The sequence below is a fragment of the Typopeltis vanoorti genome, chromosome 11 (assembly GCF_054136105.1).
Source record: "Typopeltis vanoorti isolate ZY-2024b chromosome 11, IOZ_Tvanoo_1.0, whole genome shotgun sequence".
Classification (NCBI taxonomy): domain Eukaryota; kingdom Metazoa; phylum Arthropoda; class Arachnida; order Uropygi; family Thelyphonidae; genus Typopeltis; species Typopeltis vanoorti.
Genome location: NC_143559.1, coordinates 86,791,721 through 86,812,364, shown reverse-complemented (window position 1 = coordinate 86,812,364; position 20,644 = coordinate 86,791,721). Strand labels below are relative to the sequence as shown.

General features: G+C 38.3%; 1 protein-coding gene across 6 annotated transcripts in view; it reads right to left on the bottom strand.

Moving 5' to 3' along the window:
- Positions 1-20,644, bottom strand: part of LOC150101827 (putative protein kinase C delta type homolog) — a 270,938-nt gene that overhangs the window by 96,748 nt on the left and 153,546 nt on the right. For all 6 annotated transcript variants that reach the window (XM_090400070.1, XM_090400072.1, XM_090400071.1 and 3 more), the window contains one exon: positions 8,702-8,793. In XM_090400070.1, the coding sequence (XP_090256196.1) occupies positions 8,702-8,793 (92 nt within the window). The remainder of the gene's footprint in view (positions 1-8,701; positions 8,794-20,644) is intronic.

Genomic DNA, 20,644 nt, shown 5'->3' with positions numbered 1-20,644 from the left:
GAATAGCTGTTGTAATAGATATGGTATGAAGGTCAGCAATAAAAAGACAAAGACAATGAAAATAGGCAGAATCATTGAAAATGTCAACTGTGTTGTGAATGGAGAACCTGTGGAACAAGTAAAACATTTCAGCTACTTAGGCACAATTTTTACTGAAGATGGTAAACTAAATATAGTAATAGACAACAGAATCAGCAAAGCTGGTATGGTGGGAAGTCAACTGAATAAATTCATATGGAATAAGAAAGAAATTAGTCGGAACACTAAATTAGCTGTATACAAGACTGTGTTCAAAACAATTTTAACTTATGGATCTGAGAGCTGGGTCAGAAGTAAAACACTTGACCAAAGACTAGAGACCGCAGATATGAGAGTCCTGAGAAAGATTAGAGGCGTGAACAGATGGCATCAATGGCAATATCATATTAAAAATGAGGATATTAGGAAAGAACTTGACATTGTCAGCATCCAGGAATGCGTTAGCAGAGCTAATCTCAGATGGTATGGTCACTTAAATAGAATGGGAGAGGAAAGATTAGCAAAACAAGTGTTCTCTGCCAGGTTGGCAGGAAAACGACCCAGAGGAAGACCAAGATATAGGTGTATTGATACGGTACAAAGTGCCTTAGACAATAGAAATATAAGATCTGATAATGTTGGAGTCTTGACAAGTAACAGACTGATTTGGAGGAAAATTGTAGATAGGAAGTTAGTAATGATGTAATTTTTTCATGTAGTACTATCATATCCTGTACACCCCTTGAGGGTACATGGCAGGAATTTGATGATGATGATGATAAATGTTTTTTTTGTAAAACAATAGGTGCTGGTGCTCAGGGACGAATGCTGGTCTTGGAATTCACGCATGCTCTTGTTATCATTCAGGGAGTGAGAGGTTTGATTGAAGTCGGATTATCGGAATAATGAATTACTGACCATTTAAAACTATATATTTAGAAATTTATGTACATTTAATCATACAAACACAACATTTATTTTACAAATGATATTCTATCTTTTTCAATTTAGCTACTTGAATACAAATTCTACCCTACAGTTCTTTATGAACTGGTCAATAACATCGTCATAAAAAGTTGGTTGTAACTTAATTTTCCAAAGCAACACGCACACTTCTAAAAGCTGGCTGAAGCTCACTGGCTAGAGCTACTTTGACTGTGTTTAAGAAGACGTGAAGGGAGCAGAAATGGCTATGCATGGGCATGAAATCAGAGTGCTGCAGCAAGAACCTGAAAGCTCCCACAACCGAGCAACCGAAGGTAGCTTTGACTAGACGAGTAAGCATCGGCCTTTGAATACACAATACAAAGTTCAATTATTGCTGTGCAAGCTTAAGACATCTTCTGTCTACAAAAATAAAAGCCTCAATGGAATGCTTATATATGCATGCATTTATTAACAAATAAATATTACTTCTTTCTCAAGTAATAACTAAGCTTGTGCAGCAAGCATAACAAGCATGGAAAATTCACCCCTGCTGGTACTCATTCTTTGCTAGCAGAAAAAATTGGAAAATTAAAATGATGTGAAAATTAAAACAATTATTACTTAATATTTTTACTTCATAATGTGATAATGTTTTTGGAATAAAAAAAAAAAAAAAAAAAAAAATCAGCTAACGCCTTTTTATTCCCGTATATACGGGAGTAGACGAGGCCATTTAGCCCTATCTAACTTTTGGAGACTGAGTGGGCAGTTCAATCTCCACTGGTACCCAATCAGAGACAGATGGCCCAAGTCTATCACTAATTAAGCGGTACGCAGTGAAGAGAGACGGCTCAAATGTGCCGCCATCTCGTGGTCTCTAACCCTAACACAATATATTTAATGTCTGAAATAATGTGGGTTCTACGGTCGATTTTCTTGAGTTTACAGGGCGAAAAACCCGAGTTTCCGGGAGGAAAAACCTGCTTGCCCGTGCCAGAGATCGACTAACTCGGGACCGGTCGAAAAAAGGCTTAGAAAAATTTCCTCTAGTCGCCGACTAGACTCGAAACCAAGACTTCCTTCGTGCGGCCTAGCACGGTGGTGTGCAAACGCCACATCCACTGAGCTACACAGGCTCTTGTTTTTGGAATAAGAACAGCAAATTATATAACAAAGTATATAACGCAGTTTTTCAAGCATGGAATGGAAGGAAGGCAAGATAGTGTCATTGCATAAGGGCGATAGCAGACTGGAAGTGTCTAATTATAGGCCAGTTTGTGTGTCATCAGTAGTTAGTAAGATCTAGGAGAAAGTAGTGAGGGACCGTATACAGCATTGGGAAGATGAGGGTAATGTTATCTGTGAGAGTCAACATGGATTTGTGAAGGGGCGCTCTTGTTTTAGCAATATGCTAACCTTTTATAATAAAGTTACAAGAGCATTGGATGAGGGTAAAGGCATATACTGCCATTTTCTTAGACTTAGCGAAGGCATTTGACAGGGTGCCACATGATAAGCTGATATTCAAGTTGCTGCACATGGGTCTGGATGTCAGATTGGTCAACTGGATTCAGGATTGGCTGTCCGATAGGTATCTGAGAGTTGTGTATGGTGGAGCAATATCAAAGAGGCAGAAGGTTAGAAGTGGGGTTCCACAGGGCTCAGTACTGGTACCTATATTGTTTAACCTTTGTATCAATGACATTGTCCGTGGATTGAAAGGGGATATTCAGTTGTTTGCGGATGATGCGAAGCTGGGGAGGGTTATTAGTAATAGTGCAGATGTAGTAGTCCTGCAAGAGGATTTGAATAAGCTAGATAGATGGGCAAATGAATGGGGGTATCAGTTTAATGCAGCAAAATGTAAGGTCTTGAGGTTTATTACACATCGATGGGACGCTGCATACCCTATGGGAGGAGTTAAACTGGAGGAAGTAGGAGAGACAAGAGATCTGGGGTTGATGATTGATAGAAACTTGATATTTAGGGGACATATTGCAAAGGTAGTGAAGGTAACACAGAGGATTGCTGCAATAATGAGAAGGACACTGACCTGCAGAGATAAAAGGGTTATCATTCCATTGTATAAGACTCTAATCAGACCACACTTAGACTATTGTTCACAGATCTGTTCCCCCAGGATTTGAAGGGAATAAATTAACTGTGGAAAGGGTACAAAGGCGGATAACAAAGATATTGTCAGGACTGTACAATGTTAGTAATGAGGATCGGCTGAAGGAGTGTGGACTGCAGAGTTTGGTGGATAGAAGGAGGAGAGGTGATATGATTGAGACTTTTAAACTGTTGAGAGGTGGCTACAGGGTTCACACTGGGGAGTTCTTTCGCTTAGTTGAACAGTGGGAAGGAGTCATGACAAGGGGCCATCCCTGGAAGTTACGAAAGGAAACTGAGCAAGAGGGTGAGGGGTGGTTTCTTTGCATGGAGGGTGGGTGAACCATGGAATGCATTGAGTGATGAAGGGGTGAGAGCAGGAACGGTCAATGCGTTCAAGGAATGGTATGATAGACTTTGTGTTTCCTAGGAGGGACCTCCCTTGATGAGTGTTTCTTAGAAAGGACTACCTACGATGAGTCTTTTGACTCCATGGAGGCCTGAATAATAATAATAATAATAATAAATTTATTGGACAAATATATAAAAAATAAATAAAATGTATATGACCAGTTTTATATAACAAATATTATTATTATTCAAGTCGTCTATGGAGTCACGAGACTGATTGTGGGAGGTCCACCCTAGAAAACACAGGTCCAGTGATGGCTCATGGATTGAAATTGTGGGGGTGCTGCAACTTTTGAAATATACATACATGTATACACTGTAAGTACTATACGTGTTTGGATAAAATATCAAAATTATGGAAAAAATTTTAAAATAAAATTTTTACCATAATTTTGATATTGTTAAAAATAAAATCCATTCTTGTTTTGTTTTGAGCAAAAAAGTCAATAACTTTTTCCTTGATGTTTGTGTGACTGTTGAAGAATTCTTTTCTCTGTTGAAATCATCTCAAGTGCATTTAACCTATCCTGATTCATAGTGCTCCTCAGAAATGTTTTTATTCTCTTTAATGTTGAAAAACAGCACTTAGGCTCTGATGTAGTCATAGGAATTGTTAAGAGAATTTTTCTTCCACAATCATTCCTCCTCCTCCCAATGGCCACATAAAGAAAGAATTCCTTAGGATTTTCTTTGGATCTCAGGGCAAATCTCTTTTCATATTCCAGTTGTGCCTTCCTTACCATACTAGTCACTCTCCTGACTGAGTTATATTCTTCATGCACCTGCTCTTCACCCCTCTTTCTTTACATCTATCTCATCCATGACATCTTTTTTACCTGCAGTTCCCATTTGATATTGTTTGTCATCCACTTTACCCCACAATGTGTTCTCTTTTCACTCATTATATAACGTGCCATTTCTGCTAATAAATATTCCTTCACCAGCTCTAAGCACTGATGATATTTCATCCTTTTAATTTCTCAATCAATGAAACTGTTCCAAGCTGATTTCTAAGATTATTATAATCACCTGTCTTATAAATACACGTATTCCTTTCTCTTTGATACTCCTGCATGTCTATTCATCTTCCAAGTCAAAACCACATAGCCACTATATGTTTTGACTTGGGCAGAGATGTCATCTCAGTTATAATCTTCTGATGCTATAACAAAATCCAAAACTCTTGAATCTTGTATTCCTAATCCCATGAGAATTCCATAAATTCCATACTTCTACTACATGCAGTTTTTTCTTCCCAATTTATACTACTGTAGTTAAAATCTCCCATAACAATCATTCTTTCTGCACTCACCAAGCTCAACTGCCTAAACATTTCCTACTCTTCACTATCTATGCTCCCTGGCTTATAGCAACATCCCACTAAATATCCTGTCCTACCCACCTCCTCACCATATGATCTTAAAACCATTAGTGGCACTGTCCTCTAAATCCTCCACTCTGAGAGGACACAACTTGAAAATCAGGATTGCAAAGAGAAGAACAAATCTGAAGGCCATGGATAACATCTGGAAAAGTAAAGTGATCAGCCTGCAAACAAAACTAAGAGTACTGGAAACATGCATCTTTAGCAGTGTACTGTATGGATCTGAAACATGGGTAATAAATAAGGAATCAAGAAAAATAATTTTGGCATTTGAAAGAACTTGTTACAGGATGATTCTAAGAATAGGATGTGTATAGAAAGTCACAAATGAAGAGCTCTATTGGAAGATACAACCAAAGGAGAATCTAATGCAGAAGATTATAAAACAAAGCTGCAATTATTTGGTCACATCTGCAGAATGAGTGAGGATCAGAAGATAAAGACATTCATGTTTGGTATTATGGATGGTGTAAACAGAAGAGGTAGACCATAGAGAGAGAATAGATAGATGACATAAAGAACTGGTGAGGAATGGGTGTACAGAAATAAGTGTCTTCCTGTGCACTGGACAAAGAAAGGTGAAGAATATGGTGGGGGGGGGGGCATCAGACACCAACGGACAGTGAGCCCATATTTTGTGATGATGATGACTACTCCACCACTGCAACTGCCCTTCCTAACCTGCCAAAAAATGCTATACCCTGCTCCTTCTAATCCTGTCAGTATATAATTTTATGTAAACCATGTCTCAGTGATCACAATATTCGTCAGACAGGCTCAGGTTATCAGTGCCACCAATTCATCTCTTTTATTCTGGATACTCCTAGCATTAGTATAAAGAATCATCAATACATTGTCACTGTTTCTATAAATATCATTATTCCCTCCAGACTCAACTGTATTTAGCATTCAACAATGTATTTCCCCTTCTCCCAAGCTGCTATTCCCACAAGAGGTCATCCCTGCTACCATCCAGCTTGATAATTCTAGTTTCCCCCTAACTTCTTCGCAGAACAACGTCTCTCCAGATGTACATCCTTCCTCATTCAAATGAAAGCATCTCTTGCATACAGTTCATTTCTGTTCTCAAATTCCCTTCCAGCATCCATGTAATCAAAGCCTTTCTTTTAATATTTTCTGGCTTCATACTATTGTTGAAAGTTCATTGAAAGTTTATTTTTCACTTGGTTAGACTATAATAAATTTAGTTTAATCCTTTATCCAAGTGTGAGCAAACAAAGTTTGTGCCTGATGCTGCTCTTTGCACGATTGATGCTCTTTTCCCTTATCATACCTGGGCAACACACTATCTTTCCATCTGTCTTCTTCCGTACAATCCCAATCATGAACCATAAATCCCTTGCCATCCATTTCACACTGACTCTCAAGTCATTTGTGCACACCATCACAATCATCTTATCCACTCTTTCACCTTACTTAATTGGCATAGTCAACTGTCTATTGTTCCTCGAGGCAGACACTCCTCTGACATTCTATCTTGCACACCATGGATTATCAAAATCCTCATAATCACATCTCTTACCTGCATCATCACATTTTCTCTCCTCTGACACTCTTCTTGTTACCCCACTTACCTGCTGTTCTGTCTTCTCTCCATCCCTGGTGTCGCCTTTCTCTCATTCCCTCTCTTCCACTGGTTCTGCTATTTTCTCTCAGCTATAATCAGCTCTTCTTGTTATGACCAAATCTAAAACTCTTGAACCTCATGTCCTTCTACTACATGTTGACTAAGACATTTATCCCTCAAGAATTCTAGAAATTCCATTCCTTTATTACTACATGCAGTTTCCTCTTCCCAATTTCTAATGCTGTAGTTAAAATCTCCCACAACAATCACTCTTCTTGCACTTGCCAAGCTCAACTGCCTAACCATCTCCTGCTCCACACCTTCTATGCTCCTTGGCTTTAGCAACACCCAACTAAATATCCTGTCTTGCCCACCTTTACCTCACACTATATGCTTTCAAATCATTAGTGCCACTGCCTTCCAAATCCTCCACTCTGTGAGGACAAAAGTCATCACTTACCATAAGCAGTCTTTTCTATCCTGTCAAAAAATGTTTACCCTGCTACTTCTATTCCTGTTAGTATATCATCTTCCATCAACCACATCTCAGAGATCCCAATAATCTTTGGACTGACTGATGCTATCAGTTCCACCAATTCATCTCCTTCATTCCAGATACTCCTGGCATTAGCATAAAGATGTCACTGTTTCTATACCTATCATTATCCCCCCTCCAGACTCCACTGGATTCAGCATTACCCAATGTATTCTCCCCTTTCTCAAAATGCCTATTCCCACAAGAGGCCACCCCTGCTACTTTCCATCCTGATAATTCTAGTTTCCTTCCCTCTCTGAGTCTTCTTCTGTACAACCTCAAGCATGAACCTCAGATCTCTTGTCACCCAATTCACACTGCCTCTCAAGTCATTCATGCCCACCATCACAATTATCTCATCTATCCTTTCAACCAGCTAAATTTCCATAGCCACACGTTCTACCAGGCAAACGCTCTTCCGGCATCCTATCTTGCACACCATGGATCATCAAGTCTTCATACATCACACCTCTTACACTCTGTTCCTTGATTGCTCACCTGCATCCTTCACTCTCTCTCTCTCTCTCTCCTCTTACACTTTCTTTCTTTGTTTCTCCTACTTACCTGCTGTCCTGGCATCTCTCTATCCCTGGTTCAAAGACTCCCTCGCATTTTTCTCATTCCTTTTCTTCTGCTGTTTCTATTCTGTCCTTTTCTAAAATTCCTATAACTCTCTCTCTCACTCCTACTCTGATTTGCTTTGCATTAATCATTTCCATTCACTTAATCTCTTCTTTCTTGCTTCTCAACTTATTCTCAAGACATTCCATCTCCTCTTTCAGTGCATCTATCGCTCTGCAAGCTACTATCCATTCTTGCTCGCCATTCATCCTCCCAACTAAGACCATCTCCGAAGACTTCTCAATGATGCAAACTTTTCACACTCCCCACTTTTATTTTTTCATCTACATTCTGCTCATTATCCTCACCCTCTATCCCACTACTCTTCTCTCTCTCTCTCTCTCTCTCTCTCTAGGTCGATATTCTCCCGCCTCTGAAGCAATGCTGCCAAGGTCTGTTATACTAATCTCCAATTCACAAAGTTCTTCCCATTTCCTACATTTTCCACATATATACACTCCCCAATCTCTCACCTGCCACATACCACAATCTGATAGTATACTATGCAAAATTTATGCAATTAAAAGACATAATACACTGGCCTCATAGCCTTAGTTGCTACAACCATAATTCAAAATGAACTATATTCCTTAAATTTAATGTACAATATGCGTGTTGCATAAAGTCTATATATAATATAAATAATTTAACATATATATACAGTGGCGCACCCAGAGAGGGATGGCCAAGGGGCCCTGGCCCCACCAAAGAAAAAGGAAAAAAACCTAGAAAATTTTCCATAAATCTTTTCGTAATTAATAAAATTCGTTTTTTTTATTCATGTTGTGTTGTGTCTTCTATTTCTATGCTACTTATGAATTAGCAATCATTGCAGATGCTCAGTCATAGGTCGTATGCAATGTGCAGTGTGCATTCTCAAATTGTCTACTCAACTCGGGGTCTCCCCAAGTGTGTGTATATATAAATAACACATTATACATATTACAATACATAGAATGTATTGTAATTAGACTAAAAAGTTAAACAACAGTATGTGTTTTCCACAAGCTGCATAATTGTATCTCTAACACTGTTCTGATGATAATCCTCCACTTAAAAACACACTTTAAGATCAGTTTTTAATCTGATTTTAAGATTGGTTTACCTGGCTCTAGGTTGATCAAATTTTCCACTTTGTTGAATGTGAAACATTAGATCCCCTCCACTGAGATATTCCATTACAAAGAAAAGATGACTCTAAAAAATTTAAGAAAATCAGCTACATGTAATAAATATTTCTAACAACAATAACTCAATCACATACACCACATCTTTTTATCTAATGGCTACAGTTCCCACAGTACATAGTATAAAGAAAAAATAATAATAATCTTTCCCCCAACCTTCTCTTCTGAAAGATTTTAAGAAGAGAAGGTTGGGTGCCATCACTATCCCCTATGTCTGAGACAACAGAAAAAATAGCCAGCATCTTAAAGAAATGCAAGTTAATACAAATTAAAGGAAATGCAGGATGAATAACATCATCATCATTATTATTATTAAGAGAGACCTCCAGGGATTCAGTAACTCATCGAGGAAGGCCGTACTATTCGCACCAGCTGTAATACCTGTTCTTGAATTCATTCACACTAGTTGCACACGCAACATCAGTGGGCAATCCATTCCAATTATGCACTACTCTATGAGATAAAAATCTAAGTTTTAAAAGAGGTGAGTAGACATATTGGTACAAAATTAATAACGGAAAAAACTCATGTACAAAGATTATGCATGTGACACACAGGCGAAAATTATACTATTAAATAATCTTTGTACGCGAGTTTTTTTCCGTTATTAATTTTGTATCGATAAAAATCTAGCCCTAATCCCCTTCTTGACTGCATTCATTCTCAACTTCCATGGATGCCTTTGCATCCTTTTTGCACCCTCCATAAAATGAAAAATTCCAACTACTGAAATTCTGTATAAACCTTTCAGAAGTTTGTAAGTCTCAATCATATCACTCCTCTTTCTCCTGCTTGCTAGTGTCTTCGGTCTAAAAATCCCTCTGTCTTCATAATTTGAATTCCACAATCCTGATATCATTTTTGATATTCTCCTTTGCACTCTCTCCACTGTATCACAATCACTATGGAAACTAGTAGACCAGACATGTCCACAAGAGTTCAAGTGAGATCTTACCAAGGCCTTGTAAAGAGAAAAATTACTTCCATATCTTTACTTCATTATTATTATTACACTGTCCATGGAGTTGGTAGACTCATCGTGAGAGATTCATTCAACTGACAACATATTTATCATATAAAATCATAAAATCCTTAACATTCCTTGCATTAACAACACATTCTGGTAATACGTTCCATTCACTGACAAGTCTCTATGTAAAAAATCTACCCTTTTCACCACACTTTTACATAACTTCCAGGTATGACCTCTGGTTCTTCCCCTTTCAGTTTCCACTCTTTTTATAATCCCCCTCTGGATTAATTTTATAAAATCCTCTCACTAACTTAAATGTCTCTGTTATATCACCTCTATTTAAATAAGTTGGTAAAATGGGCAAAAGATAATGGATATCAGTTCAATGTGGAAAAGTGTAAAGTCATGCATTTTGGGATTAAAAGATTACCAGCTGTGTACTACATTGATGGAAAGGTACTCCAAGAGATTGATGAGGTTAGGGACTTAGGGGTGTTGGTAGATAGGGAGATGAAGTTCAGAGGACACATTGCTAAGGTGGCCAAGATTGCACAGAGGATTACTTGGTTGTTGAGGAACACACTGACATCCAGAGATAAAGAGGTTATTATTCCCCTTTATAAAGCGTTGATACTTCCACATTTGGATTACTATGCTCAGGTCTGGTCAACTGGATTCCTTGGAGATGAGGAGGCTGTGGAGAGGGTTCAGAGAAGAGTGATCAAGTTGGTGAGTGATGTAAAAAATGCTCCCTACATTGATAGATTGAGAGCTTGTGGATTGCAGAGATTGGTTGATAGGCAAAGAAGAGGAGATATGATAGAAACATTTAAATTACTGAAAGGTTTTTATAGGATTGATGCAGGGGAAATGTTTCAGCTGTGTGATAGTGATGGAAAAACAAGAGGTCATCCCTGGAAATTAAAGAAGAGTGTGGTTAACAAAAGGTGTCAGAACAAGGTTTTTTGCCTGGAGGGTGGTGAATGAGTGGAATTCATTGCCTGACTTAGTTGTGAGCTCTTCGTCTGTAAATGAATTCAAGAAGAGATATGACAGATATTGTTTTGCTAGTTTGGGTCTCCCACGATGAGTCTACTGACTCCATGGAGATACCCGTAATAATAATAATTCCTCCTATCCACCAAACTCTGTAATCCACATCTCTTCAACCTCTCTTCATAGCCAGCATTCCAAATTCCTGATATTGTCTTAGTCACTTGCCTCTGAACCCTCTCCAATGACTCTACATTACATTGAAAACCAGGTGACCAGATCTGAGCACAATAGTCCATGTGTGGTTATCCAGTGTCACAATCACTTCCTTATCCCTACATGTTAGAATCCTTCCTATTATAGCAGCACTATGATGTGCAGCCTTTGCAACACTAGCAATATGCCCTTGAAACTTCAGTCTACTGTTAACCATTACTCCCAAATCTCTAATCTCATCCACTTCCTGAAGTACGGCACCATCTATGTAATACACAGCATTATATTTCTGCACTCAAAATGAAAGACCTTGAACTTATTGATATTAAAACTACAACCCCACTCCTCTGTGCAAGTCTATTCATATCTTCCTCAAGGGAATTAACATCAGCAGTGCTACTTATAATTCTTCCCAACTTTGCATCATCAGCAAACAACTGAAGATCCCCAGTCAGTCCACATGATATATCATGAACAAACAAGTTAAACAGCAGGGACTCAAGAACAGAACTCTGGGGTAGGCCTCTGGTTACCCTCCTTTCTTCAGACACTACTACATCATACACAACCTGCTGGTATCGTTCAGACAGCAATCTCTGATCCATCTAACCAATATACTATCTATTCACATCCTCTGCAGCTTGTATACTAACGTATAAGTTAATCTGTCAAATGCTTTTGCAAAGTCCAAGAATATCACTGTATATGATTCTCCCTTATCTAACACACTTGTTACCTGATCATAAAATGCAAGTAAATTGCTAAGAAGGGCCTACCTTTACAAATCCATGCTGACCATCATAAAAAATGCCATGTTCCATATTCTATTCCTTGCCAATCTGTCCAACACCTTGACTGCAACTGCAGTTATAAAAACTGGTCTGTAGTTGGAGACTTTTGTCCTAGAACCATGCTTGTGGAGTGGTACTATTTTGCTTTCTTTCCAATCTTTAGGAACCCTATGCACTGCTAGATCTTCATTAAATAACCAGGTCAAGGGCATAGTCAACTGTGGTGTACATTCCTTAAGAATGCGTGGTAATATGTCATCCATTCCACACACCCTTATTAATATCTAACCCAACCAACATCTAATACACCTCTGATTCTTTCACTTTCAATTCTCCTAATACTTACCTCATTCTTCTATATATTGTGTGGCATCATTTACACTAGTATGATATAATGCTGATAAAGTGCTCATTCAATAATTCCACAATATCCCTTGCAGTTGTTCTGCTGCCATGACTATCCACCAGTGTTAATATGCCATAATCATTATTTCTCTTGCTTGCCATATAGCAGAAAAATTTCCTCGAGTTAACCTTGGCCTGACCAGCCAATCTCCTCTTATACTGCACCTTTTCTTTCTTTACCATGCTCATCACCTTTCTAGCCTGCACTTTATAAGCTTCGTGAATCCGACCACCGTCTTGTACCTCTTCCATAACATTTTCTTTTCAAGCAGAGCTTTATTGATTTCACTGTTCATCCATTTCATTTCTACTCTATTTACCTGCTTAACCCTTGGTATGCAGTTATGCATTGCTTTTGTCAGATACTACCTTGTGAGTTTCCATGCATTTGTCAACATCTTTTCTATTCAGCTCATCTACCCAACATACTGATGGTAACTGACTATAGAGTTTCCAGTAACAACCTACTTTATACTTCCACATGTCCATTTTTGGCAGTGACCTTTTCTTGTTTCATCACTTCCCAAACAAATATCTCATGATCACTGTCCAACTGACGGCAGTGTCAACACTTCATTAGCAACTACATCTTGAGAAGTTATCACCAAATCCAAAACATTAAAGCTTCTAGTTGCTTCAATCACTTACTGCTTAAGATACTTATCACTCAGAAATTTCACAAACTCACTCTCCTTATTCCCATGCACTATCTCCTTTTTCCATTCTATATTCCTGTAATTAAAGTCTCCCATCAGGATCACCTTTTTTTTTTTTTTTTTTTTTTACATGTCCAACTAATTTGCCTAAACATTTCACAATCGGTATTCTGTGCATTCCCTGGCCTATAACAGCATCCTATCAGATATACTAATATGTTTATTTCAATTTCACACCACACGGATTCAAAATCTGTGCATGCACTATTAACTTCCATAATTTGCAGACAATTCTTCTGGAATCATTAACAGCACTCTCCCTCCTCTTTTCACATTTATATATTCTAATTCTATTCCCGACATCACATCCTCCTCTGACAACCAAGTTTCACTTATTCCAATTATCTTTGGGCATACTGACTTTATCAATGAAATAAACTCAGCTCTCTTGTTTCAAATACTCCTTACATTTGTATACCAACATAACAATCCCTGTGTGTTTGAGGCCATTCTACCAGCACCAACGTCAAGGTTTAAATTCAGAATTGCCATTATTCTCCGAGTTGTATTCAGAAATGTTGCTATATGACCCTTGAACTTCAACTTCCTGTCTACTAAAACTCTAAGATCCCTAGCCTCATCAGTTTCTTCAAGCATAATTCCATCAATATAATAAGACATTGGATATGTACTCACACCAAAGTGTATGACCTTACCTTTATTAACATTGAATTGACAGCCATTTGTACATTACCACAATTCCAGCCTATTCAAATCATTCTGAAAGTACTGCATCCCCTGATCACCCTACCTATCTTTGCATCATCAGCAAATAGCTGTATGTCACATGCCAAATCTTTCCCAATGTCATTAATATGCAGATTGAAGAAGAATGGACCAAGAACTGATCCTTGAGGCCCACCACTGGTTACCTTGAATTTTTCAGATTAACATCCCCAACATACCACTTTTTAATATCTGTCTGTCAGCCATCCTCTTATCCACACCAACAGTTTATAATCCAATCCCATATTCTGTAATTATGCAACAGCATTTCATGCTGTATTCTGTCAAAAGCCTTAGCAAAATCATCATGGTGTATTCATTCTCCTTGTCTATCTCAGAAATAACTGAGAAAAGGTGCTCGTGAAGCAAATGTGGTGGGTGGATGCGTGTAAGAAGAGCTCAGGATTGAAATAAGTTATTCTTGAAATAATTAAGTGTTTATGAATATTTGTTTGAGTAAGAGCTGCTTATAAAAGTTGTGAGCTACTATTATTATTAGTGTGTAGGATATTTTGCATAAACTTAATTACGAATTTGTTATTGTTAGACAAAGTAGTAACCAGCAGAGGAAACATGGTGGTGGCTTTGTCATTCCATGACTTTAAATTAGATTTCAGTCGTTTCATTAAGTGCGAGGTGTGCTACATGTATTCTGTCGATTGCATAAATGATTTGTGGATATTTAGGGTGGATGGAAGGAGAGTGTGTGCGAAGTGTGACCTGAATGAGGATCTGATGAACGTTAATATGAAATTGATGACAGAAAGTGTTAGTCGTGAGAATGCCATGGGGAAAATGAGTGCATGTTCGAAAGAGAAGGATGGTCTGAAAGAGAGGCAAAAAAATATTAAAAAAATCAGTAAAAAAGAAAACTAGTGATTTTAAAACTGTAATGGATGGTAAAAAGGACAAAAATGAGGCGAGAGTGGTGTAAGGAAACAAAATTGAGAAAACTAATGAAACGGGAAATAGTGTGAGGCAAGATTCAAAAGTGGAAAAAATTAAATGAATGAATGATAGCGAAAGTTGGACGTATGGACTGAAAGTACGGAAAATCAAAAGGATGAAAGAGTGAAAGCGAGAAGAGGGGGGGGGAGGTTTGAGAGAAAATTAGAAAGATTCAATGATAGAAAGAATGTGACACCAGACTCGGAAGTTGAATTGGTTCAATGAGGCAAGACATTAAATGGATGCAGAATAAAATTAAGAAACTTCGTGCAAAAAGGATTAAAACAAATCATGATGGCATGAAAAATGAGTGAGTGGCATTGTATGGCGACTCCATTATTAAAGTTGTACTGGATGATAGGATGCAAAAGGCATGCTTTCCAGGCAGTAAAATGAGTAGAGTGATTGAGGCATTGGATAGGAAGAGGGAGCGAGCAAAGGAGTTGATGGTTTTAATAGGTACGAATGATTTGACAGAGGGCAAAGAGCACGTCAGAATGGATATCAGGAGGCTGCTTAGATGGATAAAAGAGAATAGTGTCACAGGAAGGGTAGTAAGCATGTTGCCTAGGTATGACTGGTGAGATGAGGTGGAGAGCAAGATTATGAATGATGTGTTGGCTAAAATGTATGAGGAGCGGGGAGTACAGTTTGTTAATGTGTGGAATGAGTTTGAAGGATGAAGTAAACTGTATGGGAGCGATGGACTGCATTTGAGTGGTTATGGTGTGAGTCGCTTGGAGAGACTGCTGCTGGAAGGTAGAGAGTAGTGAGTATAGAGTTCGTGAGAAGTGAGTACAGAGAATGAGTCAGATCAAGTGGGAATTAATGTGGAAGAGCATGAGAGTAAGACAGGAGAGATAGAAGAGGTGGTTATAAATGGGGAAGTGAGTGGCATGAGTATGGAAAATGAGAGAATGGGTTTGCAAGAGAAACAGGGAAACTCAGGGTGGACAGGGGTACACAGCATGAGAAAGGTGGATGCTCCAAGATGATGTGAGAGCAAGTGTAGACAGTAAAGGAATGGGATGACCTGGGATCAAGAGGAAACAGTTGGAATTGAAGATGGTTCTAAAATGAATAAGCAGAAAGGGAAATGGCCCCAGTCGAGCATGAAGAGATCACATCGAATCAGTGTTATCAGTGGAACTAGCTGTAGATCCAGAAATGAGATGTTGTGTTTGTATACAAATACTAGAAGTATAAGAAACAAGGCAGATGAAATGGTTGCACAAATTGCATTTGTTCACATAAAAATTGTTGGAATAAGTGTGACATAGTTCAAAGAGGACGACATCCTGATAGGAATTGAGATAGAAGGGTATGATGTGTTTCGTGAGGATAGAAGTGGTAAAAGGGAAGAGGGAGTGCTATTGATGATAGAGAAAGAGTTATGTCCATGCAAAGTAGAGATGCAAGAGGGAAATAGTGTCAGTGGTTTTGAAGCAGTATGGTGGGAGATAGAGGTAAACGGAATTACATAGTTGGTTGGTTTGTTGTTATAGACCAGGTAATGTGGACAGTGGTGATAATTAAATGCATGATCAATTTAGCTAAGCAAATAAGAAAAGGGTGATAATTATGATCAATTTTAATTATGGCAATATAGACTGGAATGATGACATAGCAACTGGAAGTAAAGAAAATGGGTTTCTTGAGTTTTTGAGGGATAACTATCTCAGACAGTATGTAACAGACGACACACGAGGATTGAGGGTATTGGATTTGGTCAACTCATCAGAGGATGTAATTATAAATGAGGTGTCAAATCATACACCGATTGGTGAGAGTGACCATGAGGTGATTACCTGGGTGGTTACCAGCAGTGTGAAGACCTCTGTGAGAAAAGGGGTATATGTGGAACTACAAGGGGGGGGGGGGGGTATTATAAAGAGCTGAGGAGACAGCTTGCAGTGTAGCATGAAATGAGGAGTTTGCTGGAAAAGAGATCAATGCAGCTTGGGGGATTTTAAAAACTATCTAGTAGATGCAATGTCTAAAAGTATTCCAAAGGTGAGAAGGTTAAATAAGGTAGGTGTGATGTGGATGAATAAAGAGATTAAGCATGTGATATAGATAAAAAGGGCATTATAAAGGCAGCATAAGAGAAGTAAATATCATCAATTCCACGAGGTTTACAAAGACCAGGCAAGGCAGGTGACTTGGTTGGTGAGGGTCGCTAAAGTGAGATATGAACAGCAATTATCTAATGAAGTCAAAAAGAATCCTAAGGAGTTCTTTCAATATGTAGGCAGAAAAAGAAAGAATTATTATACAAGGATTACATTGATTGGCGAAAATGGTATAAAGACAGCTATTGCGGAATGTGTTGTGGAGATACTTCATGAGCAGTTCATAAAGGTCTTTCAATCTTGGGAATGTGACTTCATGGAGAGACTGAGAGCAGTTGATGATGGGAAGGAGAGACTGACTATAAGTGAGCAAGAGGTGTATTGGGGGGTTGAGCAAACTAGATGTAAATAAGGCTGTAGGACTTGATAATATATCACCGCATATTCTGAAGGAATGTGCCATGGAGTTGACATCTGCCTTAACATATTTTTTTAATAAGAGTCTTGCACTTGGTCAAGTTCCTAAGGAGTGGAAGGAGGGCAAGATTGTGCCACTTCATAAAGGAGGTGATCGAACTCAAGCATCAAACTATAGGCCTATCTGTGTGTCAGGTGTTGTGGTCAAGTTGTTGGAGAAGCTTGTGAGAACTAGGATCCACAGTTGGGTTGACAACAGTAGTATTATCTTTGATGGACAGCATGGATTTGCTAAAGGGAGGTCATGTTTTAGTAATCTACTTACTTATTACAATAAAGTGACTGCTTCCTTGGACAGAGGAGAAGGATACATAGTAATATACTTGGATTTTGCAAAGGCTTTTGATAGATTACCTCATGATAAACTGAAAGTCAAACTAGAGCAGATGGGGTTGGATATTAGATTAGTGCATTGGATTGGATACTGGTTATCTGATAGGTATCAACAAGTTGTGTATGGGGGAGCAATATCCAGGTAAAGGAAGGTAATTAGAGGAGTGCCTCGGGGGGGGTCTGTTTAATGCCATTACTGTTTAACTTGTATATTAATGATATTGGTGAAGATTTGGATGGAGATATTCAGTTGTTTGCAGATGATGCAAAGTTGGGACGAACCATGAAGTGTAGTGAAGATGTTGTGGCCTTACAGGAAGACTTCAATAGATTGAGTGATTGGGCACGGAAATGGGGATGCGAGTTCGATGTTGCAAAATATAAGGTTTTAAAATTTGGAAAACAAAGATGAGATGCAGAATTTATGCTTGGTGAGAATATATTGTTTGAGGTAGAGGAAATAAGAGATCTGGGGTGATAGTGGATAAGGATCTAAAATTTATGGGACACATCGCCAAAATTGCGAAGACAACACAAAGGCTTCTGGGAATGATGCGGAGGACACTGACGTGTAGTAGTAGGGAGATTCTTGTTCCGTTGTATAAGGCTTTGATTAGGCCACACATGGACTACTGTGCCCAGATTTGGTCACCTGGTTTTCAGAAGAATGAAGAGATGTTGGAAAAGGTCCAAAGGCAACTAAGGTAGTTTCTAACCTCTGGAATGTCGAGTATGAGGAAAGATTGAGAAGATGTAATTTGCAGAGTCTGGTGGAGAGAGGGAAGAGGGGGAGATATGATAGAGACTTACAAATTGGTAAGTGTTTGTTATAGGATCAATGCTGGAGAAGTTCTACATAGAATAGTGGGAGATCATGGGAGAACAGGAGGTCATCCCTGGAAACTGTATAAAGAGGGTGTGAGTAGGGGAGTGAGAGGCATGTTTTTTTCATGCAGAGTTGTGAATGATTGGAATGCCTTAACTGAGAGTGAGAGTCTGCAAGATGTTTGAGTGTGTTTAAGACATGGTATGATGAGATGTGTGTGTGATAAAAGGACCTCCCAGATGAGCCTTTGACTCCATGAGGTCTTGGGGTAGTAATAATAATAATAATAATGAATCATCCACATATCATCTGCATTCAGTAGATTTATTCTTTCAAATTCATTCCATTTTTTACTCACAGCATTCTTTTGGGTTGTCTTTAACATATTGAATAGAAGAATGTCTGACAACTATTAAGAAATGTTAAGTATGTCCGTGAGCAAGTGAAGCAAGTGTGTGAGAAATAGAGAGAGAGAGAGAGAGAGAGAGAGAGATTCTCAAACTATCTTTTCTAGATATCATGTAGCATTCTTAGGGAGGATTTTGATGCCACCACCCCAAATCTGAGAAAAGTAAAGGAACAGTAAGTTTTTTGGAGGATGACCTATGTGATGTCAAGAAAGACAAGAGGTGTCAGTTAGCTCAAGAAGAGATGTTAAGTATGTCCGTGGCCAACCAGGCCGACATAATACCTAGATATTATGTCGGCCTGGTTGGCCAAGTGGTTAGTGTATCTGGTATACAGCCAAAAGGCTGCAAGTTTGAACCCCCCATGAGCATAAATGTTTGCGATTGTCTGTAAGAAATACTTGTGGTGGGCAGTAAATAGCATTGGTGTAGATGATGTGGTTCACGGAGACAGAGTTGTAGAATAGGTGTCCTACCTTGAAGAGTCTTTGGACTCCTTGGAGGTGTGATGTAATAATAGTAATAATACTAATAATAATATATCAAGAAGATAAAAGTGAAATCTTTCTTCTTTTTGTGGACACTTTCTTTAATTTGTTATATCCTTTGTGGAGGTTTTTTTTTTTTTTTTTACATATCTCATTTTTTTGGTTCAAATCTGCACCAGTGAATTATTCTCATCATGCTGTCATTTGACCTTGGCAACATATTGAAAGTTATATATATATATACACACACTCCCCTTTCTCCCTATAGCAAATAAATGCTGTAGGGAGAAAGGGGAGTTGTTCTCAAAGAGCTGGAGACTGCAGTCCTTAGGAAGAACTTCATGAGGAAAGCTGTTTTACAGAACTTTCCTCATGAACCAGATGGAATCAAAGACTAGGAGTAACAGGTTTGGTAAGTTTGCAGTTCGAGTGTAAAAAGATGTTGGGCAGCTGCTGCTTATGTTCCTGTAGGTTTAGTAGAAGTGGAAGATATGATGGATGCTAGTGCTAAACAGTGAATATGGAAATATTTGTAAAAGAAACACAATGTGGAAACAGACTATCTGTGAGACAGCAGCTGAAGATTCTTTGTAAGAGAATGTTATCATTCACCTGATATGGTCTTCTGGACTGCATGAAGAATTTTTAGAGGAGTCTTATCCACACCACCTTTAATATGAGAGAAGTATTCCAAGGTTGGGTGGATTTGAGACTTACAGAGAGTAAGCAATTGGAAAGGAGTAATGTATAAGATGAAAAAGAATGCCAAGTTTTCTATAGAAATTGAAGAATTAAATTCTTTTTTTGCAAGAAAACAAATAGACAAAACGTTTAGAGGCATTGAAGGTGGCAATGTTAGGATGATGTGAAGATGAGTGTTTAGAGTACTTATTAGATGATATAGAAGCTTGAGAAGTTTAAGCACTGCAAGGTTTATTGTATGATTAGGATAAGTGGAGAATGCTATCATCAGCAAAATTGTGAATATGGTTTGAGGCCAAGGAGAGCACCATTTATATACTGTAAAAAGGAAGAGGGTTGATGAATTAACAGTTCTGAGGAATATGCATTAAACATGTTTAGTTAATATCTTCTACATTGTAATTTCCTTTTGAAAGCAATATGACTAATTTAATTTATTAATTGCAAATATTTGTGCATTAATTTTTATTAATTTTACATTAAACTAGCACACATTTTAGTACACTACTACTGAAATATAGAAGCCTATTGCACCATAGGATGTGCAGAACCAAGGAAACTAGAACTACCAATAAGGAGTGGGGGGTGAGTCGATATATGGACACCAGTGAGACAGTTCAGTGTAAGAATGTATATAATGTACCTGAGCCAGCAATAAGGACAAAAAATGGGAATGGGATATTTAGAATAACGCATCAAGATAGGGGTGGGACAAAGGGAACACTGCAATTCATGTATACTAATGCCAGGAGTATTAGGAACAAGAAGGAAGAATTTTTGGCCTTGAT